This window comes from Tetrao urogallus, assembly GCF_951394365.1.
Source record: "Tetrao urogallus genome assembly, chromosome: Z".
Lineage (NCBI taxonomy): Eukaryota > Metazoa > Chordata > Aves > Galliformes > Phasianidae > Tetrao > Tetrao urogallus.
Genome location: NC_136816.1, coordinates 52,081,680 through 52,100,318, shown reverse-complemented (window position 1 = coordinate 52,100,318; position 18,639 = coordinate 52,081,680). Strand labels below are relative to the sequence as shown.

General features: G+C 37.6%; 1 protein-coding gene across 2 annotated transcripts in view; it reads left to right on the top strand.

Annotated features, from left to right (window-relative positions):
- The window catches only part of TBCA (tubulin folding cofactor A), a gene marked incomplete at its 5' end in the record, with an annotated part of 31,883 nt that extends 20,197 nt beyond the window's left edge, over positions 1-11,686 (top strand). The window contains 3 exons of one of the 2 annotated variants that reach the window (XM_079548213.1): positions 1,507-1,612; positions 10,095-10,181; positions 11,466-11,686. In XM_079548213.1, coding sequence (XP_079404339.1) covers positions 1,507-1,612; positions 10,095-10,181; positions 11,466-11,546 — 274 coding nt within the window. In that variant the 3' untranslated portion in view covers positions 11,547-11,686. The remainder of the gene's footprint in view (positions 1-1,506; positions 1,613-10,094; positions 10,182-11,465) is intronic. The other variant, XM_079548214.1, reaches the window with a different exon arrangement.
- Positions 11,687-18,639: the final 6,953 nt, after the last annotated feature.

The following is an 18,639-nucleotide window of genomic DNA, read 5'->3' as shown; positions in this document are numbered from 1 at the left end:
ATCAACTTTTGGAACAATAGCATAAAACTATTTTGGCAGAACAATTTTTGATTATGAAAAAATCAGGGAGGGTTATTGCTATATTATACTATCAGGACAGTGGTGGTTTCAGTTCACAAAGTGTTCTTATCCTGCCAGTACCATTCTGAACTGACTGTCCTCAGTGGCACTTCTAGTGGAGCACTTAACTGTGACAAATTAGGAATTAATTTGCTCTGATGTGCTAACGTGACCATGAAGCTCTCTACAAGACCTTTATTTATTCTCTTTTCATTTGTATAATACATTCTTTGCTTCCTGGATCTGATTATGTTCTTTTGGCTATTAAGTTCTTCTTAAACAGTCTTATCTACTCTGGGCTGATCTGATGATTGCTCTTGTTAGGCAAAAGATTTCATTGCCATGCTTTCAGGTTTGTAGTAGCATCCTGGTGTTCATTTCGGTTCTGAATTAGCTGGTCATTACTTTGTTGTTCTCCCAATCCTGAAGGATGTTTTGGTGTGAATTCTAGAATTATATAATCCAATATATACCTAATGAACATATGTAACAAAGTGGGAGATGTAAGAACAAAATTGCAATAACAACAAATAATTAAGCTTGATAATGGAATTACTATGTTACTATTACTGGAGGGCATCAGTTTAGACCTTAATCTTCCCTTTCGACCTTCAGTATTTTGTTGTTGTTGTTGTTCATCATTTGCTTATGCCTGTGGAAAATGCTCACTTTGAATCCAAAACTGAATTTCAAATTAGTCTAATGGACTTCAACTATTGTTCTCAAAGTTAATTTTTGAAGACACCAGTTTTGTTGGTGGCTTATCCACATTTAAGACTTGCACGTGTTTTTACATTGGCCAGTGTAAGTGGTATTCATGGTTTGCTTTTGCTTAATAACATCAAACTTTACTGATAAAGCAAAACGGAAATTTGCTGCACATTTTTTTAGCTGTATGTTGCATTTATCTCTGTTGGCAATATAAAAAGGGCAGAAAACATACATTACTCTTGAATATAAGCTCATGCAAAAAGCATCCTGCTCCCAAGTATGAGCCCAGTGGTACACATTTCTGTGAGTGCATTGTGCAGGCCCTTGCTCATCACTGATGAAAATGCATAGCAGATGGTAGTAACTGTTGAAAATAGTGTTTTCTAGCTGAGTTTGCTCTATCAAATAGTCTTATTGTGCTCTTGGTTCATGTTTCTGTGGAAACAAATAGGAAGCTTACTTTTGGAATGATCTACATACGTAGATAAGCCCACAAAGAATATTTTAAAATATTTTTATTTAAATAATTTTTATAAGAATTATTATATATTATAGTTAAGTTCAGCATTTCCTAGATGCACTCCTTTGCAGTGATTAAGAACCTTTTTTGTCATATAAGGTCATGTATTATGTTACATGGCTGCAGCTTTTGGGGTAACAGGAATATTGCCATCAATAGTGCAACTTCTTGCTGTGATGGAATCACACTGACACAATCACTTGGTGTAATTGCAGATTGGCAAAAGAGAAAGTTATGTATGAAAAAGAAGCAAAACAACAAGAAGAGAAGATTGAAAAAATGAAAGCTGAAGCATGTGATGACTATGGAATAAAAAAGCAGGTAAACCATACTAAAACTTGTACAATTCTTTTTTGCTTTGATTTAATGAGTCTTAAACAAAAGAAACTCCTGTACTTTTTTTTCTTCCCAGGCTGCTCCAAACTAAAACCTGCCAATTACAGAAGTCACAGCATACATTTATAGAAAAAAACTTCCTGCCCTTCAAAACTGTTTAATTATAAGGAGATTGTGTATCAGTTAGCACTTGGTATCAGAAACGCCATTGCTAACACTGTGTATCAGGCTGTCTCAGACTCTTTCTCAGATCTACTGGCAATCTGAAAATGAATGTTCTGGATGTACTGAGCTAACATAAGTGCTTAGTGATAAGTGCAAATGTTACTGTAAAGTGAGAAGGCTTGTTAACACAAAGAAACCTTTCAATTCTGGTCTACGCTAATATCACTGTTTAAAAAACACAGATCTCTAAGAGAGAGCAATAGGTGTGCACCTGCTCCTAGTAGTTACTACTGTTATGAAGGCACTAATAAGCAGGATCCACACTTTAGTTTTAATGTGCTCAAGAATGTGATTTGGAGTCATTATTACAGTATGAACTGATTATTTTTTTTTTAGAAGGTTTCTTGCAAAGGACAGTGATGTCAGACAGTTGGTACCTGCCCCTTCAGAAGACAGAGGATTGCCAAGTTTCCCTGTCAGTGAGGAGAACGCTCGGGTTTGGGGGATTCACTTACATTCTTTACAGCAGTTTGGCATGCCTACATTTATTTCGAACTTTACATTTTTTTAACCAAATATTTTATTTTATTATTCTTATATAACTCCTGGCTTTAATTGTTTTATATAAATTTATATTTTAACCATGTCTTTTCCCAAGCATTTCCTAGATAGTTTTTCTTAATTCTTAACTGAAACTACATTAAAATTATTTTTACCAGTAAGCAGGTTTCACCTGACATGAGTCCAGCCTCACCTTACAAAACCTCCTGTTTTCGCAGTTGTCTTAGAACAATGTAATATTAAATATAAAAATAAAAAAAAACAACAAAAAAGATAAGAGAAAGTCCTTTTAGAACAAAATGAGATAAAATCAGATTTCACTCCATGTGCATATGTCTTGTCTTGTTTTCACTATGATACAGAAGAGAAACACAAGCATGGAATTTCTGGAAGATGTTGTATTTATAAATCTAAGCTGTCTCTGCCTCACCACTGGCTGAGAATCCCAAGGAAGTCTTCCTGAAGATCTGCTGGTGTTAACAATTATTTGACTATACCATGATATTTCTTCAGTGATAAGCAAGAAATCATCAAAGTCAAAACCAACGAAGTCTGTAAATCTTTGTTGTGAAATGAAATGTCACATGCCACTTGAAGGCATTCTCAGAGAGTGGTACAGAAAACTTCAGAGTAAACAGTCTCAATTCATTCACAATTGCCTGATTCACTTTAATGCAAGTCCTCCAATGGTATCTGTTCTATTATATCACTACTGCAGACTGAAAGTCTTTATGTCATGAAGAACCTGGAAGCCTAGAAAGAATGAGTACTCTAGTAATAGAGTCAAATCTGATTCACTAATCAAAATTGTATAGTATCAGGAGAGTTTGCTCAAAAAAAGATATATTTTGGATGGATTTTGAATTTTGAGAAGTTCTTCAGTACTTCTGAAGTTACATATTCAGGAAATGGTTTTAGGTAATAATTCTTAATCTGAATTTATTTTAAAATATGGTTATAGTATTTGTTTCAGTAAGGAAAAATAGTATTTGGGGGATCACAGTATCACAGAATGGAAAGGGTGGAATAGACTTGTGGAGATTATATGGTCTAAACTCACTGCTCCATCACCTGCACAATAAAGAAGTGCTTCCTGATGTTTACCTCTTACGTTTCAGTTTGTGCCCATTGCCTCTTACGCTGCCATTGGGCACCACAGAAAAGAGTCTGGATCTGCCATCTTTGTACCCTCTTTTCAGATTTTTACAGACACTGGTACGATCCCCTCAGAATCTTCTCTATGCTGAACAGTCCCAGCACCCCCACTCAGCTGCTCCTTGTAGGATACACATTCCAATCCATCATTTTTGCGGACCTTTGTTGGGCTCTCTAATAATTTCACATCTCTCTTGTAATGAGGAGCACAGAATTGGATGCAGCACTTCAGGTGTGGCTGAGTAGAGCACAAAGGATCATGTCCCTCAACCTGCTGGCAGCAGTTAGTCTAAGGCAGCCCTGGATATCGGTAAGCCTCTTAGTGGCAAAGATGCACTGCTCTTTGGACCCCCAGGTCTTTTTCTGCAGAGCATCATTCTGTCTGGGTGGCCCCCAACAAGCCCTGGTGCCTGGGGTTGTTCCTCCCTGCCTGCATGACTCTGCACTTCTCTTTGTAGAACTTCGTTTCTGCCAGCCCATTTCTTGAGCCTGTTAAGGTCCCTCTGAATGGTAACACAACTTTCTCAGGTATCTGTCTGTCTTCTAGTATTGTCTACAACTTACCAAGGGTGTGCTCTGTCCCACTGTCCAGATTAATGAAGATCTTAAACTGGACTGGACCCAGTATTCACCCCTGAAGTACTCTGCTCATTACTAAAGGCCTCCAGCTAGACTTTACACCACTGATTGCTACCCTCTCAAGTCCAGCTGTTCAGCCAGTTTTTGATCCTCCTCTCTGTCTGCACATTCAGCCCATATTTCTACAGCTTCTCTGTTGGGGTGTTGTGGGGACAGTGTCAAAGGCCCTGCTGAGTCCAAGTAGAAAATACAGCTCCCTGTCCATCAGGCTGGTGATTTTATCAAAGAAGCTGAGCGAGTTAGTTAAGAATGATTTGCCTTTGGTGAATTCTTGCTGACTATTCCTACGGATTTTCTTGAAACTTAAAGGGAGAAGATAGGAATGAATTCAACCATTTGAGACTACAGGTATAACTTAAAGTACTATTTTAGCTGATCTATCAGCTGAAACACATATGCTTAGACAGATAAACCCATATTTGGTGCAGGAATGCTTAAAATTCTTGATCCTTTGTGTACCTTTTAATGTACAACTATTCTCACTTAGCTTTCTTAGAACTGTGCAGTAAAATTAGGGTTAACAGCTTGGAAGTGACTAGTGAAAGTTTACTTTGAAATGAGTGATGCTGTTCGTAAGGCATGGGCAGACTTCAGCGTGTGTCTGCACTGTAACAAAGTGTCAGTGTCAGTTCTTCTGTAGAACTATCTTGCCTATCTCAGGAAAGGATCTCTAGCATTATGGAGCAGGGAAGTCCTTTCTTTCCTGTTAATTACAGTTGATTAAAAACAAACAAACAAAAAAAAGAAACAAAAAAGCACTCTTCTTATTACTTTTTTTTTTTTTTGGTCTAGATGTGGATGAAAAATTTAAAAATAGAACTATTTATGTGACTCAAATTGGCAGAAAAAAATGTAATAAAAGAACAGTATTTTATGGGGAAAAAAAGGTTATGAGAGAAAAGGATGAAGTTTTATGTATCTTAATAAGGTACTAAATTGAAAACAGACATTATAAACTGAGCTCAAGTATTTTATATGAAAATTTGGGGAAAAAGTCAAATAACTTCCAAAGTATTCTTCTAAATTCATATCCTGAATTTAGTTTCTGTAAAAGGTTATTAATGCTTCTGACTGTAGGAAGTAATGCAGTTGTACTGTACGGGGTATTGTTATTCTTCTTCATCTGTAAGCAGCTTTATGCTGCTGTCACTTATCAGTGACTTATGTTAGAAACCAACTGTTTCCAGTGTTTCTGTGGCTACTGTTTGGTCCTGTGCACAAATAACATTCTTTTCTACCTAGTGCTTTTACATCAAGGCATGAGAAGATGCAAAATATCTGAATTACCTACTTTTGTTTCCTCTCAGTGGGACTGTAGGTCATCTTTGGAGTTTTTGTTATCTGTGAGCATTTTTACTGATAATACATTTTCATTTTTTTAATTAATCTGGATCTGCAAGATAACTATTACTTCTCATGCAGTGTCATTTCCAGATGAATTAAAAATCTAATGGACTTGACAAAGAATTTAATATCTGCGTGACAGAGTACATACAGTCTTGCTAATACCATTTTTCCTCACATATTAATGGAAACAGCAGTATTTTTCTTGCTGTGTTGAGGGGAAAGCAGACTATTTCCTGAAACAGTTAAGAAAAAATACCTTTCCCACAAAGAAGATTAATAGTATCTTCAGCTGCATTAGGCAAAATACTGCCAGCAGGTTAAGGGAAGCGATCTCTCCCCTCTTCTGTGCACTGGCACAGTTCACCCAGTGTGATGTGTCTAGTTCTGGGCCCCTATTACAAGAGAGGCATGAGCATGCTGGAGGGAGTCCAATAAAGTGACTTCAAGATGGTAGAGGGCCTGCAGCTCCTCTCCTGCGACAAGAAGCTGAGAGCTGAAAGTCTGAGAGTCTAGAAGGATCTCACCAGTGTCTATAATACATTAGGGAAAGATACAAAGAAGACAGAACAAGGCACTTTTCAGCAGTGCTCAGTGCCAGGACAAATGGCAGGGGACACAAACTGAAATGTAAGTGGTTCTGTGTAAACATCAGGGAGTAATTCTGTATTGTGCAGGTGATAGAACACTGGCACAGATTGCCCGGAGAGATTGTGGAGTTTCCTCCTTGGAGAAACTCAGAAGTCCAGGTGGTCCTGTGATCTTCTTTGTGCCACTGTGCTTGAATGGGGGTTTAGTCTAGATGACCTTCAGAAGTCCCTTCCAACCTAACCCATTGTATGTTATTATTTGTTTTCATTTGTGCAACAGTCAAAGGTTGTATGATTGTAAGGCAGTACTTAAATGAATACGTGCACATGCATATTCATGTGTTCATATAATTCATATATATCTATATATTACTCATTCACATTCTTGATTTTCTTAGCCTTGTATGTTTAGAACACCACTCCTTTTATACCAAGCATTATTGTCATCATAACTTGTGACCTAATAGCTAATTAGACTATCTCTCTTCTAAGATCAAGGAATGACAGCCCCACAGGAGTTTTCTTGTTTTCAAACTGTTTGTGGATCTGCATATGTCTAAATCTCTTATTTTGTTGTGGGTCAGCTTAAAAGAAAAACAAAAGCTGCTTGAACCTCCTTGAAGCTTATAAAACCTGTCCCAGTTATACAGTATAGGTCAGTTAGGCTGGGCAAAACTGCTTCCTGTTACAGAATTCTTGGTATTGATGCTCATAAATATCTAATAATCTAATATTGCCAGTGAGCTTCTATTATGGGACCTCTTAAAATCAAAGCTGCTTATGTCTAAAGCTCAGCTCATGTTCAGAGTCTCAGTTTTTTTCTATGGAGTCATGTTTAGCCTGAGTACTTATTTTGAATGTGTAAAATATTTTTCTGATTTTTGTTATGGTGCCCTTCCACTCAAGGAAGGTTGGCGTGTTCGCATCTCTTTGGTTTTTCTGTTTCTAGTCCTGCTTTATGAGTCACTGCAATGTGGAATTTATGGAAAACAGACTAAATGCTATTGATATTGCATTACGCACGTCAGTTCTTTGACATTTGATCCAATTAATGAAAAATCCACGTCGTGTTTAGTAGATAGGTTACATACCAGTCCAGCAGTTAGAAAGCTCCGTCACTTCTGAGAAGACTGCTTTCCTTTGTAAGATGCCAAACATCTGCTCCCTTAGCAAAATGAGCTCGGTCCTGAAAAATAATGGATTGGAACTGTGGTTCTTTGAAAAGATATAACTGGCTTTTTCAATACTATTAAAGGAATTGGGACATCATTCTCAATGTAGTCACAATAACTCTTCCGGTCTTATGTGCACTTATTGACAACATATTCAATTTGCTTCTATCTGTACATTTTTGTGCTTTATTGCTTTACCTTAATAATTTATTTAAATGCACTTCAGATACTACAATTTTTTGATACCTCTGTTTAGTACTGTAATTCACAGAAATCTTAAAGATGTTTATGGCTATCCGCAGTTAGATCAGTTTCATGTAAAAATTTCCTCTGTGACATACTTACAGTTTAAACTTCTTAAAGTTGAGTCAGAAAGCTTTTAGAGTGTGCTGGGGGAGAAGAGAGAGCTGTTCTTTAATTTTCATAACTGTTAGCAAACACAATTTCTTTAACCTAGGCGTATCTAATTATTTGAGTTGTTCATTCTGTTTTGTTATATGTGTTTGCAACAGTAAAACATTTATCAAGGACAATCAGTATTACTGGGGAAAAAAAAGGGTTTGTACAGAAGATATCAAAGTTTCATAAGTAGTTTGGTAATTAATCTTGGTTCCACAAGGAATGGGGAATCTCTGCTCCATTCTCCAACTCTCTGCACCTACTGTATGTAATTCCAGTCTTTATCTTTTTTCCATTTCATATTATTGCCTAACTGCAGGCAAATGCAAATAAAACTCAGGTAGCCTTTTTGATCTCAGTCATTCTTTTTTAAACTGAATGACTGGAGTAATTCTGTTCTTCTCTTACAGCAACCAGGACTACAGCACTCAGATTCTAAATTTGTATGTTTTTCCTTCAGATTGCTTACTCAGTGGCATGTATAAAGTAAATCACTACTTTTCGCATTAGCTAGCAGCTTTAAAGTACACAAGAAGTTAGCAATGTCACCCCAATCACCTGTGGACATTCTAACTCCTGTAGGCATTTTTTAGAGAACCAAGTTGTGATACACAAAGCAAAAGTCATCATCTCATGTAGTTTGACACACCTAATTCTGCGGAAGTTACAAGCCTTTATTTGTTTACTGCTCAAAGTGTAATATGCAGAGTGTTTTATCTTATTTTTAAAACACTCCAAAACTGTATTTGTCCCTGGAGATGTTTAAGGAAACCGTAGGTGTATGTACGGACATGGTTTAGTTGGCAGCATTGATGGCAGGTGCCTGGTTGGACTAAATGCTTTTAGACATCTTTTCCAACCATTGCGACTCTACGAATGCTTAGAAGAAAACTAATATTAATGAGAATTAGGATTTGTGGGTGCTTAACTCTGATGTCTGTCACCTATCTTGCTTTAACAAATCTGGAGGTTGTAGCAAGGTGGAGGTCAGCCTCTTCTGGGTAACTAGCAATAGAACAAGAGGTAAGTTGTGCCAGGGAAGGTTCAGGTTGGACATTAGGAATTTTTTTTTTCTCAGGAAGAGTGGTGAGGTATTGAACAGGCTGCCCAAAGAGGTGGTGGAATCACTGTTCCTGGAGGTCTTTAAGAAAAGGGTAGGTATGGCACTGAGTGCAGTAGTTTAGTGCTGTGATGGTGAGGGGCTGACGGTGGTTGGACTAGATGATCTTAGTGGTCTTTACAACCGTTATGATTTTATGAATTTTGCCCTAAATTCTCTGAAAGGAAGTTAAAAACACTGATAAAAATCAGTGAAAAACAGTGTTTTTGTAAAAAAATCATTGAACAAAAAGCTTAAATATATGACACTTAAGTACACGAAGATTATGTTTTACAACAAAAGGCCTTCTGGTACACATAGAACATTCTTAGCCACAGCTTTTCTTCCAATATGTGATGACAGTATTCCCTTTGACTGCCTTCAGTACAGCAAAAGGGAAATTAGAGCACAAGAATGATAGAACGTAATGAGCTATCTGATGTTATATTATATTGCAGGTTATCAGGAACACAGAAAGAGGGTTCATATTTAAATATCTAACTAACCAGTTTTCATTTCTAAACAGATTAAACTCTCCTGAACAACTCTGCACATCCTTTTCTTCTCAATGGTTAGATTTCAGATCCAGAAACGGTCCATGAAATAAATGTTCCCTTATATAAATCTGAAGTTATTTTCTTTAGGTGTTCAGATTCAGTGGGGTGCCAGTTTAGTAATTTTGTTCAAAGTGCATGGTGAGAATAATCTTTCTCCTAAAATGAAGCACAAGGATAAGTAATAACTTTTTATGCATGATAAGCATCAAAAATATGAGCCTGCTGGTCTTTGCTTTTCATTTTTCTTTACCTTTGTCTTTCAGTCAGAGCCTCCTGCGGCGTGCACACAATGTGATCAATAACTCAATAACTTTTTTCATGCAGTAATTATCTCTATGTGGTATTATCTGAACACTGTTTTTCTTTATTACCCAAAAGATGCAGGAGATATTTATATAACCAGCTGATCCCATTTTGGATGAAGCTGCTTCAAGACAGCAGGATAAAGTTTGTTTTAAATAGCCTTTTTTAACAAATGTTGTATGGAAAGTTTACAAGGTTGTACTTTTTTGTATGGGAAAAATATGGTAAATACTGTTTTCTGGTTAATACTTTATATTTAATTAAGCACAAAGTAAATGATGTTGTCCTGTAAATTAACAGAGTTTCAAGCAATTATGCTAAGTGAATGTCTTTTATTCAGAAAATAGGTACAACTCTTCTGAAGTTCCTGGGTGATGCTGGATGATGATTTGGCTACTAATTTTTCAGAGTAAAGAGTTATCTTTAAAAATAACATTACTCTGTGAAGTACATTCTGATTTCACTGGCTTCCAATTGTCACAGGTTGAGATTTTACAAGAGTCTCGAATGATGATTCCAGACTGTCAGCGGAGATTAGAAATTGCACATGCAGATCTCACTCAACTACTAGTAAGTATAGCATCAAAACCCACCTCCCAGTAAATGCTGCAGTTGTTTGTTGGAAATGGATAAACATGCTTGTTTGCAGTGCAATTGCATCAGAACAGAACTGGATTGAAAATTACCTTTTGCAGGTCCAAAGACTGGCATCCTGTAACATACCTCTGCAGTCCAGCTGAGATATCTGCTTATGCAGACGTGGTCTTCCATCTGTGAAAATTCTGTGTATTAGTGTACTAGAGACAGTCTATAATTGGATTTATACCCCACATGCACTTCAATACTAAACTGCTAGAATGAACTCTCAAGTTCCTGTGCTCGTTGCATGACTGGAAAAAAGAGTTCACTCGCTTTAGGTAGTCTTTCTAGTGTGTCCTGTAGTGAACTGAAATATTCAGAACATTTTGTCTACTGCTTTTACTATGCTACACACAAGAAACAGAACAGCTGAGTTGTTGCTGAGTACTGGTTAAGCTACTTGTTATTGTGGTGGGTGTTTTTAACATACGAATATCTTTGGGAATAAATAATATACAAATAGACTGGCCGAAAATATACTAGGCTTGGATATTACTCTGTTTATTTAAAAGCTGAGTTTTAACCAAGAATTCTACCATACAGGTAAAAGCTTCTGTGAGGCTAAAGTACATACTGTAAATTAAGCTTCAAACATATTTGATGGCTAAAATGCAAATCCCATCTGAATGGAAAGCTTAAAGCATCTTGTCCTTGAGTAGCATGCCCAAGATGTGGCAAGGTTTAGGATCCTTCTGTCATTCAACTTGTAACTTGCCTGTTAGCTTGTCTAGGCTTCAGCCGCATGCAGAAGCAATGCTATTGATCTATACTGCATGCTACACAAACTTAAAATTAGAAATGTGGAGTTACTATTATTGTTAAGAATTGGAAGTCTTTTAGACATTGTTTTATTTTCTTAGCACACCTTCAAAGCTTTTGTTAAAATAAACTGTGTAGTTGTGTTTTTTTCAATTATCAAACTCTTTTAAAGTTTTTTTTCTAATGGTGTTCTTGTTCTGAGTCTTGCTGTTATTGCTTCCAGTTGCACTTTCCTTGTTTTTTATTTCAGAGAATAAAATGAAAGTATACATAAGTCAGATCTTCTCACACGACACCTATTATAGCACACCTTAAATAGGACAAAAGAAATTACCTGTGCTATGAATCGTGTAAAACTGGTGTTTTCAATGCCCCGTGTGTTTCAATATTTCCTCCCTAAATCCATTCTAATGTCAGTTATTTTTGAAGTATTTAAAATTTTGTTTTTAATTCCAGGAAAATGAAAAAGAGTTGGAAGAAGCTGAAGAGTATAAAGAAGCACGTTCCATTCTAGAGTCGGTGAAGCTGGAAGCCTAGAAGTTTTTCAGTACCCTCTTTATATGTATTAGCACTGGGTCCAGTTCACACTTTATTTGACTGTAGCTCTGTTACTACTGCTGATTTGCTGAGGTTCTCTTTATGCAAACTAGCCTCTCTCTAACTGCAAGATGCATCAAATAAAGGATGTTCTGAAACATCTGTGTATTCCACATTCAGGCAAAATAAAAGCTTTTCCAGTTCACATCAACTACAAAAGGTTAAAAAAAAAAGCTTGGGTTAAGAAACAACGTACACATTAAATGTTAGCTGTGTAAGGAATGTGAGGGGCTAATAAATACTTCAGAAATACCTTGTAACTGAAATAATTTCAAGCCATTATAGCATCAACACTGTACTGAAAGAGGAGATGGACCGAATGACCCTTTTCAAAGTCACTTTTTTCCTGTGATGCGATTTATTTGTAATTTTATCAAGTATTACTCCTTGTTTATCTTTGAGCCCAAGATGGAATTAAGAGCTGATTCCAAACCTTTCTCAATTTGCCTGAGGTTGATTTGTAGAGCCCAATTCATACAACTGCCATTGATCAAAACTAAGTTACTTTTTCAATAAACACAATTTTGTAGCTATGTAGTATGTTGTTGGTTGGATCTGCCGGTAAGAGTTCTAGAGTGAACTCTGTTCATCTTGGCCTAAGTGACTTTTCTGAAGAAAATTCAAACCCTGAAAGAAAACACGTGGGTAAGGGAACAACGCTTGATCTGCATGAAAGATCATTTAAACACTATGTATACTATGTTCTTTCAGAATGGCTTTTTGAAACAGGAAACTGAACTGTTGAAGAAAGGTTTTAATGTTAGTTTTTCTAGTTTGAAAATTTTGTAGTGTGTTCCTTAACAGCAACAAAAAACAACAGTGTACCTTTTGTGTGATGCTATGTCGGATACTCTTTATAAATGTTTTGTTAATTTGCCTGAGTTTGTGTAAACTGTAGTTTCGCTTACATTTATTTATGCACCTTGAGCACAGTGAGAGTAACATCTACTTCTCCATCACTCTGAAGCGCTGCTTTGAGAGGGTATCAGCGTAAGATTTCAGAGTGGCTGCAGAATGACATGCTTTTGAATCAGGTTCCTCCACATCTCAGACCTACCTTATACAGTGCTAAGAGGTGAAACCATTTGTGATAACTCTGTTTCATAACAGTATATGCTAACCTTCCTCCCAGCATTGTATGCTGGCACATAACTGTGAAATAGACCCTGCCCTCACAGAGCAAGTGAACTGCTAATGAGGAGAACATCTGTCTTTGTGTATTCATTTCTGTCATTCTCTGTGGAGCTTCACCAGAAACGGCAGCTGGAGCAGACAAAGCAGATTGCATGCCTTAGCTGTTAGTGTACCCAGCTACGCTTGCAGGCCATTGAGTGCAGCGTAAATAAATGCTGAACTGATGAGGGTATATAGAGGGTGCAGCATTAAGTCTGCTGTGTAAGGCAGAACTTAAAAAGTATGTAATATTCTTCAGTAGGAATAATATGCAATCCTGAAAAAAGTACACAGAAATGATGTGTAGTTGCTGAATAGCACAAGAAATGCAGGTCAGCATGACCACTAAAAACATCTGTTACATGTAGTGGTTGAATGTCCTTTGCTCTGGTGAGGCCATATTTAGACTACTGTGTCCAGTTCTGGTTCCACCCGTTCAAGACAGGCAGGGATCTCCTAGAAGGAATCCAGCGGTGGATCATGAAGATGATAAAGTGCCTGGAGAATCTCCCATAATGAGGAAAGGCTGAGTAACCTGGGTCTCTAAGCCTGGGGAAAGGAAGACTGAGAGGGGATCTGATACTATAAATATCCAAAGACAGGTGGGAGGCAAAAGGATGAGGCCGTGCTTTTCTTGCTGGTGCATAGGAACAGGACAAGGAGTACCTGCCTAAAACTTCTAACGTAGGAAGTTCCGTGCTAACATGTGGAAGAACTTCTTAATGGCAAGGGTTACGGAGCTCTGGAACAGGATGCCCAGAGAGGTTGTGCAGTCTCCTTCTATGGAGATATTAAAGACCTGCCTGGATGCCTATCTTTGCAGCCTATTGTAGGGTACTTGCTTTAGCAGGGAGGTGCACTTGGTGATCTCTTGAGGTCCCTTTCAACGCCTGTGATTCTGTGATTCAAAACAAACTTTGTAGTATGACCTAACTTGGCATTTAGTATTAGGAGCACCTGGGAATGAGTGGTAGAACCACATTCCAGAGAAAAGTTTCTTGGTGCAGGTGACTCTCTAGAGTAGAGTGGTTTCTTTTGTCACAGCCCAAATAGTTTGCCTCCAGTTTTTTTCCAAGCAATTTTCTAGCTTCCTCTGATCACGTTGTTAACTAAGATGATACTCTTCCGTGTTCCTTTTGTTTTCCCTCCTGTTAAGTTATTGAAAAGATTGAGTGTGCTCTGTTGTATAGAAAATAGCCAGCCTCTGATGAAAATCAAGATATGTTCATCAAATGAATTACTTTCTTCTCATTTCCAGCTGCCCCTAGACATAGTTTCTGGGATGACAGCAGCAACCCACAGAAACCATACAAAAAAATTGTGACAAGGCAACGATAACAAGGGGCTGGCCTTTGAAGAGTGATTGACTAATCCATGCAGGTAACGCATTCCTCATGCAATCAGAACAGTTGATCCAGTGATACGTTATGACAGACTGAATTTTTTCAGCACTGTCTGAGTGGTTGTTCATACAGAAGATATTTTTGCTGACAAGACCTTTATCAATTAGACTGGGTCCAAGTTCCATAGTGAAGCGTAATACAGACAATTGCATCTTAGAAGTAGTATCATTATTACCCTCAGATCTTACATCCAAAAACAGTGGCTATCTACACTATTTGGATATATGTAGTGTGCATTTCCTAGCCTAGTGCAAGAGGCTAGGAAAAATCTCATGGGCAGTATTTTTTATTTCTGTCCTCTTTGGATTCTGTCCCTAGCTTTACTCATGCCTTTCAGAGTTCATCTGAGATTATCATGACCTGTGTTTATCTTTACATAGTATTAATACATGTTCATTTAGCAGACAAGTTTTCATGCTCTTATCATGAATGCATTTTACATCCAGGACAGAGGTGCTCTGCTTTTATTTCTTGCTGGCATAATATGTTTGAGTGGTTTCTCAATTATTTATCAGTCAAAAGACATTTCTTTTCCGAGAGGCCACAGCAGAGCAAGAGTCTACATTATACCCTGACTGAAGAAGCAAAAGATCTGAATTTAGAAGAAAACATAGATAGAAAACAATAATCTGAACGTTATCAATATAAGACCTCTGCCCATTTCTCTGATCATATACTTGCCAGCTACTACCTGTTACTAAGTTTACCCTTACACAGTTAAGAGTCTTCTGTGACAGAGGACAAATTGCATCTAAGTTACCATGGCAATCCAAACAAGAGGCAGAACTTAACTTTCGGTACCTTTGCTTGGAAACTAACATTTCTCAAGTCCTCAGTTACACTGTGTATTCAAAAATGAAATTAATTTCTGAGCAGGTTTGCCATCTAATTTAAATTTGTTCCTTCACTTGAATAACCTCCACAACATTCACATAATTTCTTGCAAGTAGCTAACTTACAATCTGGTTTGCTTTTGCTATTTTGTTAAAAATATTTTAACACTCAGCACTTTCTTCCTCAGAAATAATTTTCCAAGGATTCTTGAAGAGTCTTATATCCATAAAAGTAGCTGATGATTCTAACATAATGCTTCTTACGAGCCTTTAATACAGCCCTTCTCAAAATGAACTTTCTCAAAATATCCTGCATGAAAAGCAAGCCTTGGAATTTGTTAGCAACATCTTTTGGGTTGTTGCTTTACGATGTTTATGTTCTGTTAGCAAAATCCAAGAAAACAATTTTCTTCTCAGAACCACAGGAAGTTGAATACTTCAGGAAAGGGTTCAAGAAAACTCTACACTCCATCCGGAACAGTAGGAAGCACACCACTCAGTCACATTCCATTCCCCACACCCTCTTCTTACAACTCTAAAGCTGCACCTGTCTGGCTGGATTTTCCACCCAGAACCTCTGCTTAGAGTGTCTAAGTCTGTTATTTCCCCCAAAACACAAGGAGACGAACAGCTGTCACTGAACTCTCGCACCCTTTTACCCTTTGATTCAGTAGCCCAGCAGCTACCATTTATTGTAACATGTAGACTCTGCTTTTATAATTGATCACACCATACTAGACACCAGCCAACAACACAATAAAACAACTAAAACTGTACTCTCAAAAGACGGAATTGTAAATGTGTTGATGAAGATGTGTTGAGAAGTATGGCGAGCAGGGAAAGCACAGTCTGGCCCAAATGCATTTGCACAAGGCACATCACTACGGACTGGCCATTCCTGGCCATAGCTTATGAGTGTAAAAGAAAGAAATAACATTGAAAAATGTGTTTTTTCTTATCCACCAAAATACTGTTCCCTGACTTGAATCTCCCCTCCATAAAGTGGAAGATTTAGATTAAATGTAAATAGGAGGATAATTCTTTACTCAGTGGTGGTAAGGCACTGGCACAGGCTGCCCACAGAAGCTGTGGTGCCCCATCTGTGGAGGTACTCAAGGCCAGGTTGGGTGGGCCCTGGGCAGCCTGAGCTGATGGGTGGCAGCTCTGCCCACAGCAGAGGATTGGAACTGGGTGATCTTTGATGTCCTTTCCAACTTAAGCTATTCTGTAATTTAGCTGAATTTCACTATGATCACACAGCATACTTAAAAGGAGCAAAACATTAAAGAGTGCATATCAGATCCAAGCTTTAAGTAAACCTTCATCCAAGTAAGCCTTATCCTGTAGCCACATAAAAGAACTGTGATATACATCTCCAGGGATGAGGTGACTATACGTACTTATTATGATTTAAATCCTCAAAAAGGATAGTGGTGGTACAGCAGGTCACATTTAGAAGCTCTGCTAAATGCCTTGCAGTAGGAAAAGGAGACTAACTGCAGTCAAGCCAATTAGTACAGTGACACTTGATCCAAGGGCAACCATTTCATACATCTCTAATGCTTGTGGATCACATCACGGTTCAAGCATTTCCATGATGCTCTGTCAGATTTTGCTTGTAGTTTAGAAATGACACATACAAAATGCAATAAACTAAGCAAGAAGTTTCTAGGCAGTAGCAAGCATTAGGAGCTGGCAAAAAAAAAAAAAAAAAAAAAAAAGTAAATAATGAATTGCTGTGTTTTCTTAGAATTACAACTAAAATACAGTCTGTATAGAATGATGGGATTAATTCAGGTGTTTTAACCTGTACAATACATCAGATGACAATGGCAGCAGTTCCCAAGCATGTAAAAGACTATGAAGGGAAGGAATAAATTTTTGGTTGGTAGGTCAAGCAAAATGCAATGAGCTTCAGTTTCAGCTTAGACAAAATGTAGCATGGTTCCTCACCCCTGAGAAAACATAACTCTTTAAGATGGAGCTGAGATACTGGGCCAGGCAGCTTTGTTACAAATCACACAGGTATTGCTTGTCCTGCCTGAAACGTACCCACAGGGAAAACTATGTAATAGGGGATTGTAGCAACTCTTTCCCTGAGCAGGACTCATCCCTAAAGCTCACCCACCCACACAGAAATGTAAAAAAGGTAAGTTTCATGACACACCTGAAACCCTCCACAACATCAAAGAAATGATTGTCTCTCAAAGGAGGGAGTTACAGTGGTGCATATCAAACCTTTCAGATCTTGCACTGCACATTAAAATGCAGCAGACTTAAAGGAGTGGAAAGTGATCCTCCTGAAGAAAAAAAAAAAGTGGATTACAATCCAGATAAGGTTATTTTGTCTGACTTCCCACTTGCTTTTATTCGTGTTTCTGAACACTCACCATTAAAGCATGGCCAGAAGTGCCTCAAATTTCTGACTTGATAGTGTTGTTTATTTTGTGCACAAGCAACTTGGGTAAAGGGGTTTGGCCTGAAGCTTAGAACTGAAAGATGGAGCTTGCATGACACCAGAAGGGAACTGTGAAGCCTACTAAAAGAAACTAGGAGAGAAGCAGTAACATCACTATAGTCTAAGTCTCAACAGTTGAGTGAAAGGAGAAGAAAATGGGCTGTTTGTGGCCTAACTGCCTTAACCACTTGATCTCTCAGGACATAGACTGTTCATAAGGAACCCGGACTACACTGCTCTTTATAAAAGTTGGAAAACACAGAGAGGATGCACTGACTGAGTTCTCTCCCATGTACAATCTTGTCTACAATGCATTTCTGTATACAACATGTGCCTTGTGATAAATCCAAAGGCCAAGGATTTCCTTGATATATAAAGATAGTACAAGAGATGTACAACTCCAGCAATTCTAGTTTTCTAAATGTGTATGCAACCACGGGGGAGGAAGATGGGAAAAATCCCCCCAAAATAGCAGCTGATCTTCACAGGTCACTTGCTAGAATGACCTAGAATCCAGTGTTATTGACTACATATCACCAGAATTCACTGAAATCCAAGATCTAGAACAAATCAACCTAAGCATTACCCTTAGCAAGAAGAAAGAAAAGTTTAACCTTGCAACAAATTGTTTCTGTTATTGTTCTGCAGTTCCTGTAGACATTACATCAGTTGGAAGGAAACCCAATGACCCAGAGAAAGGGCCTCAATTAGTAAGGTTAACAGAAGCTGTATAGGTTGAAATTGGAAAAATAAGCACTTTATTTATGTATCAATTACTGCTTGCCCCCCATTTCAACGAAAGGAAATAAAATTTTCTCATCCTTACTAACAATCCAGCAGCCTCCTCCTGCCCCAGTGTAATTAGTGGTAAATTTCACCACAGTTCTCCACAAGCAATCAAAAAGGCTACCTAATTAAGAAAGTAATTAGTTTACACAGATAGATGTGAGTGGTAGATTAGTTTATGAAAATAATATGAAATTCCTCTAGATGCTTTCAGAGCTTCCTACTGTTTTAGTTTCTATGCATTTCCAGGGGAATGGGCTTAACAAAAAAAAAAAAAAAAAAAAAAAAAAAAAAATCCAACCCAACCCTTTCTGTTATTATGATACCTTCCAAAAATAATTTATCAGATATGTCAATCTCATAATTTATCCTCTGTTTTC